The sequence below is a fragment of the Candoia aspera genome, chromosome 5, assembly GCF_035149785.1.
Source record: "Candoia aspera isolate rCanAsp1 chromosome 5, rCanAsp1.hap2, whole genome shotgun sequence".
NCBI classification, from domain to species: Eukaryota; Metazoa; Chordata; class Lepidosauria; order Squamata; family Boidae; genus Candoia; species Candoia aspera.
Window position 1 is genome coordinate 97,617,850 of NC_086157.1, and position 7,647 is coordinate 97,625,496.

Genomic DNA, 7,647 nt, shown 5'->3' on the forward strand with positions numbered 1-7,647 from the left:
ATTACTTAATATATACTGTTGTTAACTGAAGATGCCAGATGCTGTGCTTGAATTCTGCCTATGTGCAGAGCATATGCATTACCAGAGAGTATTGTTCCCAAGCACTATGGGGCAAGTCCTGCTCCGTCAAGGCTGCTATGTATTTGGCGAACTGTTTTTCACTTCCTATAATATTGGGAGTTTTTGCCTTCCCAATAGGATATTGACAATTCAGATACTTAGTAGACTTGGATGGAAACTTTTTGCAATCTAGGCAGTGAGATAACTCTATCCTCTTCAGGTTTTGAAGTTCTTTTTTAAAACACGCCTATTCATTTCAGAATGGTAAAGTGGAGAAAAAACTGGAATAGGTTGCTTGAGCGTAAAACTGACTGGAGTTATAGTGGAAACAAATTCTGCCTGATTATTTTATGCCATCTTAGACAACTTTATTTTCTTGACTAAAACTACAGGCCAGCAGTAGTTTTTGTAGGCATTATCTAATTTTGCATTTTTTATCTGGACTGGTAAAACTTGTATTTGACTTATTTGATATTCTTGATAAACATTTATACAGAACTGGAAGAGCAAACAAGAAGAGCTCTAGAGCTGGATCAGGAACGAAAAAAAGCAAAAGAGGAAGCAGAACGTTTGGAAAAAGAACGAAGAGCTGCTGAAGAGGCGAAGGCTGCTCTGGCAAAACAGGCAGCAGATCAGATGAAGAATCAGGAACAGCTAGTAAGACTTCATGTACAAAGCTGATTGTGTTGGAATGTTTTGTTGTCATAGTGTTAAAATGAAGTTAATGATATAAGTTCATGACCCTGTGATCTTATTTAAGCACAAAAACTGATGAGAGGCCCACAGTTTGAGGACTTGGGGCCATATGTGGCCCTTAAAAGCCTTGGGGGTAGCCAGCAGAAATCTCTAAGAGTGTATATAAGATTGTAATTTGTAACACGACAGGAACAAACTGAGTCTTTAGGGAGGTGAGGGATAAATTCCATAATGTATCTAATTAATTGGCTGACTAATCGTATGGGGGAAATAAATCGTTAATTTATGTTACACCAGTGGAAAGCTTTTTCCAAGACAGCTTTCTGGCTTCTTTTTTTCTTTTTAAGTCAAACATTCTAACAGCCTTTGTAATGTTTTTATTTTTATGATATCTCTGTTTATTTGAAACATCTGCATACTGGTTCCCATTAAAAATTGGCTAATATTAAGAGAATATGGTGATTTTATATTGGGACTGTTTTGCTTTGTTTGAAGGATAATTGGGATTGTGTTTCCAATGAGAAAAGGTCTCATTCTTTCTAGAAAATGTGTATGTAAGATCTGCCTGGAACACATTTTGTTATTCAGTGCAAGGCAAATTTCTTTTTCATTATCATGGGCCTTTTACTTTACTATGTATGTCCATACATATTTGTCTTAGAAAATACAATTATTTGGATTATTTCTTTGAACTTTTTACTATGTGTTGATATAACCCTCATTATTTTAAACTATGTTTGGGGATGCTCTTAGTTTTTACTGGATTTTGCTGGATTTTATTTTGTTACTTTGAATATAGGTTTGCCACTAGAATAAAGTTGAATAAATAAGTTGAAGTTTACAAGTTGAATAAATAAAATTATAATGCCAAAATTATGTTTTTGTATTTTAGGCCATTTTATGAACTTGTTCAAAAGCTGAAAACTCTTTTTTTCTTGCTTCTTAGGCAGCAGAACTTGCTGAATTTACTGCGAAGATTGCACTTTTGGAGGAAGCGAAGAAAAAGAAGGAAGAAGAAGCTTCAGAATGGCAACATAAAGTAATCCTTTTGCTAGTAAACAAACTATTGCTAGATTTTTTTGATGATAAAAAATTCTGAACTGTATGTTGGAGCCCAGAACACTACTTGTCAAATTCTGCCTGCTAAAAAATGTATTTTTAAATCATCTGGAACCTAGTTTTGTACTAATATTACTCCACCCTCACAAGTATGATAGAAGAACAACAGCCACATACTGTACATATTTGCCCTTTCTCTCTTCCTCAGGTAGATAACAAGTGTGGCTTGATATAATCTGTCTATCATTCATCTCCAAATAATTTTTAATTAGGCTTCTGTGAAGTGCCAGTTTAAATGAGTATCTTGATTTTCATTTATAGGCCACAAAAGCTATTTAGAATCTTCTGAAAATGCTTTTGTTATTCATTATGACTGCAATGACTGTAAATATGTACCTTAAATTGGTGCAGCCCCATTCTCTCCAGCCTAATTGAAAAGTTTTGTATTGTTTCTGGTGTATAAGTACTAACATTATTATTATTGCAACTTTTTAGGCTTTTGCAGCCCAAGAAGATCTGGAAAAGACCAAAGAAGAACTGAAAACTGTAATGTCAGCTCCGCCCCCACCTCCGCCCCCACCAGTAATTCCTCCCACAGATAACGAACATGATGAACAAGATGAGAATAATGCTGAAGCGAGTGCTGAACTGGCTTCTGAAGGCATTATGAACCACAGAAGTGAGGAAGAACGTATCACAGAAACACAGAAGAATGAACGAGTTAAGAAACAGCTTCAGGTAATCAAGGTCAATAGCAGCCAGTCATATAAGCTGAAAATCAAGGGCTCTCTTAGGGTTGAGTTTAACATATTATTGGGATATGTTACACTTTTCTTTACGCTGTTGCCTCCTGGATATCTCCCACTTAGAATAAAAAACCTAATGGGACATGAGATGCTCTTGGTCCACACTTAGATGTGTTGATTTCAACTCCTATAATCAGAAGCCAAGAGAGAACATCTAGATGGCACCAGGCTGTTGAAGTCTCCTGATTCCTCTACTCCCCCAAACCCTGAAAATTTTAGTTGTATTGATACTCTTAAAATGGCCTGTTGTGCTTAGCTTCCTTTTTAGTTTTAGAACCCTTTCCATAATAGATGTAAAAGCACTGTTTGTTTTTGAAAGACATTAAAACCAGTAAGCAGGATTCCTGACAATCTTGTGCTAAGAATAAGCATTATTCTGAACTATATAAATCTGTATGATGCACTGAAGTGGATCATTTAAATATGTAAATAACTAATTAGTTTCAGTCAGGTTTCAGGCCTGGATATGGGACAGAAATGGCATTGGTTGCACTTATGGATGATCTCTGGTGGAAGTGGAATGGGGGTAGTGCATCCATCCTTGCTCTTCTTGACCTCTCAGTGGCTTTTGATACCATCAACCATGGTATCCTTTTAGGGCGGCTCAGGGAGTTGGGGGTGGGCAGCATAGTTTTGTGCTGGTTCACCACCTCCTTCCAGGGCTGGTCCCAACTGGTGGTGATAGGGAGTGAGAGATCTGACCCTCGATACCTCCTTTGTGGGGTGCTGCAGGGTTCAGTACTCTCTCTGCTCCTTTTTAACATCTACATGAAACCACTGGGTGAGATCATCCGCCACCATGGGATGAGGTATCGTCAATATGCTGATGATACTCAGTTGTACATCTCCATCCCAGGTGAGGTAAGTGATGCTGTGACTGCCCTTTCTCGGTGCCTGGGGGCTGTGGGGGTCTGGATGGGGAACAACAGGCTTCAGCTGAACCCTGGTAAGACAGAGTGGCTGTGGGTTAATGGCTCTTCCATATCTGGGACTTTGTCATCTTTGGTTCTAGATGGGATTGCACTGCCCCAGACAGACCTGGTGTGTCATCTGGGGGTCCTCTTGGACTCATGGCTCCTGCTCAAAGAGCAGGTGGCAGCTGTGGCCAGGAGAGCCTTTGCGCAACTTCGTGTTGTGCGCCAGGTACGCCCTTTACTGGATCAGGAAGCCCTTCGAACTGTCACTCATGCCCTTGTTATTTCCCATATAGACTATTGCAGTGAGTTATCCTTGAAGCGTAACTGGAAGCTACAGCTGATCCAGAATGCAGCCACACGGGCGATTTTTGGTGCCCCTAGAAAGGTGCATATAACACCTTTACCGCACAAGCTGCATTGGGTACCAGTCTGCTTCCAGGTCCAATTCAAGGTGTTGGTTATGACCTTTTAAGCCCTACATGGCATGGGGCAAGGCTACCTGAGGGACTGCCTCTTCCCCATTACATCAACCTGTCCCACCTGATCATGCAGAGAGGGCATGCTGCAGACCCTGTCGGTAAGAGAATTCTGTGGCAGGTCCAGGAGGCGGGCCTTCTCTGCAGTAGCTCCCGCCCTCTGGAACATCCTACCCCCAGAGGTGAGGCTAGCCCCATCACTCCTGGCCTTCCAGAGGAATTTGAAGACCTGGCTCTGCCACCTGGGTTGGGGCAGGGAGGAGAGTCATGTTTGGGGATGGTTAGTGCCCTAGAGCGCTCATCGCTTACAAGAACTGAGTTAGATCATCTGCCATTTGGATTTTATTTTTATCTGTAATTTATTGTTTATCTGTAATTGTATTTTTATATATTGTATTTTTATACATTGTAATTGTATTGTATATTTATTGTCTTATTGATTATTTTGTTGTAAACTGCCCAGAGTCCCTCTAGTGGAAGGAGATGGGTGGGACAATTTTGATAGATAAATAAATAATCTAACTTACATCCCTCTCTTTAACACATCATTTCTCCTTCCCCCAAATATATGAAGGAGTAATTGTATATATAAGGTTTGGATAATTCTTTGAAATAATAACAGTTTTAAAACAACTGTGGAACAAATAGGGATATTATTAAAGCAAACTTCTGGAGTACAGTGCCAACTGCTTCCAAACAGCCTTTTTGTTAAGACTGTATGTCTTATTTATACATTTATACTTATAAATAAGACATATTTTTAAAATTCTGGTAACAAAATTTGTTGTCATTTGTCCCTAAGGCCACATAACCATCTTTTAACTTTCTGTACAAGGACACTCCCTTGTTTTATCTAAAACTTTGTTTAGTTAAAAGACTAAAATAAGTTCTGTATGACAGACTGTTGAATTTGATGGCTTGAAATGTTACGGCAATATCTAACCCCTTCCTTAATACTTGTATTCAATAGGCTCTAAGTTCTGAATTGGCCCAAGCCAGAGATGAAACTAAGAAAACCCAGAATGATGTCCTTCACTCTGAGAATGTTAAAGCAGGCCGTGATAAGTACAAGACCCTTCGACAGATCCGGCAAGGCAATACAAAGCAGCGGATTGATGAGTTTGAAGCAATGTGAGAGCCATTTCTTTGCATGTATGTTCTTCATTAAAGTTGAACCACCAGCAGAGAAATACAGGCCTTTCCGCAGGTGAAAGGATCACACCTCACCTTGCCAAAGCACTTATACCAGTTTGTGGTTAAAACATATTTCATAAAAATCGTTCAACCGTAAGGCAGTCTATCAGCCGTGGCTCTCTGGAGGTGATTGACAAGATTTCCATGATTTTATATTGCATATTTTATTTTCATGCTTTGTCCTCTGAAGGAACAGCAGTCTCATGGTAGTAAAGCTGTTAATTCAAATATTGATAATTTACTTTACCTTACAACTGACTTCAGTTTTGGCGTTTGTGCACTTTGGCTTGTTTGTTTTCATTTAGCAAATTGGTGAGGATTTTGATATTGCTAAATTTGTAACACCTTTTTAAGGGCTTCTTTTTGTAGGTTAGAATTCTTTGGTGTTTCATGTCCTGTCATCATTGATGGTTTTCTTTGTCTGCCTGTTCACAAAGGTCTAGATGGCAGGTAGCTGTTCCAGCACCTTTTTCTTTCATATATATGTTATATATGTATATATGAACATTACCTGTAGTCTTTTGCTTAAGTCTGTTATACCAAAGTTTTTAGTTTTTCAAATAAAAGCAGGGAAAAATACTTTAGTTTGTCCTTCTCTTGCATTCATTCACTGGATGTTATTACAAATTGTGTGGGAAACCTGGACCTTTCTGACAAGGGAGCATACGAAAACATCAGTCCCAAGAAGGGGACAGAATCCTACCTCACTGTAATAAACATGACGACTGGTCCTTGAAACACCACATTGAAATGCTAACAGTGTTAAGCTATGTTCTGCATAGTTAAACACTACGTGAATCTAGGAGCCTTTATTCTTTAATATTTTGTTACATTACAGATAGATTTATAGTATTCAAGAAGTGTTCAGCTGCCTTTTTGTCAAGTTAAATTTTGAATCATGTATTTTTAATTTTAACCTGTCACTGGTATACTATCCAATAGGAGGTGTGAAATGTTTGGTTATGTTTTCTGAATACCTTTGTACTAAATTAACATTGTTGCAAAAATCATTTAATGAAGTCAGTGCATAAAACAATGCTCTCTTGCACTTAGTTGTAGGGCCCATTTGCACTTTCTTCCTGTTCCTTCCATGTTAATTCTGAGACATAAATCTATTGTGTTTTCAGAAAATGTAGTCACAGGAATTGTGGCAGAATGAGGGCAAATGAGGTATGAGCAAATCTTTAGGGTGAAGTTCAGCATGCACTCAAAGAATATTGAATGTATGTTTGGAATCAGTATGACTCACCCTTACCTATGGAATGGCTAATTAAAATTGGCACCTTGGGTTTGAATACCGTATTTATGGAAATGACACTGAAATTACATACCATGTTTAATGAACTTTAACAGTTGGGAGAAAGAAGTCCTGCTTTCTCTGAGGATGGTTCAGCTATGTTATGTTTGGTATTATGCACTCAACTTTATTCTTATCTATGAAAATTGCCATTTTATTAACCATTCATGCACAAGTTCCTTAGAAACCCTACTGAAGGTTAGGTTTTTTTTCCCCCTGAATCTAAGGGAGGGCATTGTGAAAAGTACACATACACCCATTATTTTTGGAATAATGATGGCTGAGCAATTTTGCATAGACTGGTGTGTAAACGTTGTGCATGTGCTCAAAACTCTGGTTGCCCTGGGTACTTCTGCTTCCAACTGCAGGATTGGGCAAATAAATTCCTTGCATCTTTTCATGCAGTGAATTTGAGACATGAATCTCTAAAGTGTTCCAAAAATTTGCCATAACAGGTAGAATGTTGTGTATGGTTCTTCCCTGAAATAGGTACACATGCGTAGCCATGTTAGTTTATGTTAATCTATTAGCATGGAAGGGGAAAGAGAAGTACCAGTGAATTTGCTGTTCATAATCTACAGCGTATAGTTTAGTATTTAAATGGATCTAATCCATTTATAAAACTCTGACTATTTTTCTAGGAATTGACATCTGTAATAAGGTTTTTCACCATGACTAAATTGGTGGTAATGGGTTGTCACCTGCTGTTGGGGAAAGACTAATTGATGCCAAGGCATTCAGAAAATACTTGGTGAAGATATTTTCGTATGCTTCCCCTCCTCCTCTTTAGCATCATGTTTTGTGTTGTAAAATTAAGCTATAGTTAAAACCATCTATTATTTTGAATAACATTCATTGGCTAACAATAAAGAGAATACAGTTGATTTTTGTGAGGTTCACTGTGGTTATTTAATCTATCATTCCTGACAAAAATTGTAATTTTCTTAGGTCTAAGGAAAAATTTCAGGAAAACATGTGATCCATGCACTTTGACAGTAATACAATAAAATATAAGAAACTAAGGAGGGAGAAGGACATTGGATTGTAATGAAAACAATCATTTTGGAATGGACAAAAAGCTGATCTAAATGTTTGAAGCCTCCTCTCTTTCTCATAAATTAGCCTGAGAAGGTGTACATAGA

At 38.1% G+C, this 7,647-nt stretch overlaps 1 protein-coding gene across 2 annotated transcripts in view; it reads left to right on the top strand.

Annotated features, from left to right (window-relative positions):
- RDX (radixin) overlaps nt 1-7,389 on the top strand; it is a 28,372-nt gene extending 20,983 nt beyond the window's left edge. For both annotated transcript variants that reach the window (XM_063305805.1, XM_063305806.1), the window contains exons 11-14: nt 557-717; nt 1,703-1,795; nt 2,311-2,553; nt 4,985-7,389. In XM_063305805.1, the coding sequence (XP_063161875.1) occupies nt 557-717; nt 1,703-1,795; nt 2,311-2,553; nt 4,985-5,149 (662 nt within the window). In that variant the 3' untranslated portion in view covers nt 5,150-7,389. The remainder of the gene's footprint in view (nt 1-556; nt 718-1,702; nt 1,796-2,310; nt 2,554-4,984) is intronic.
- Nucleotides 7,390-7,647: the final 258 nt, after the last annotated feature.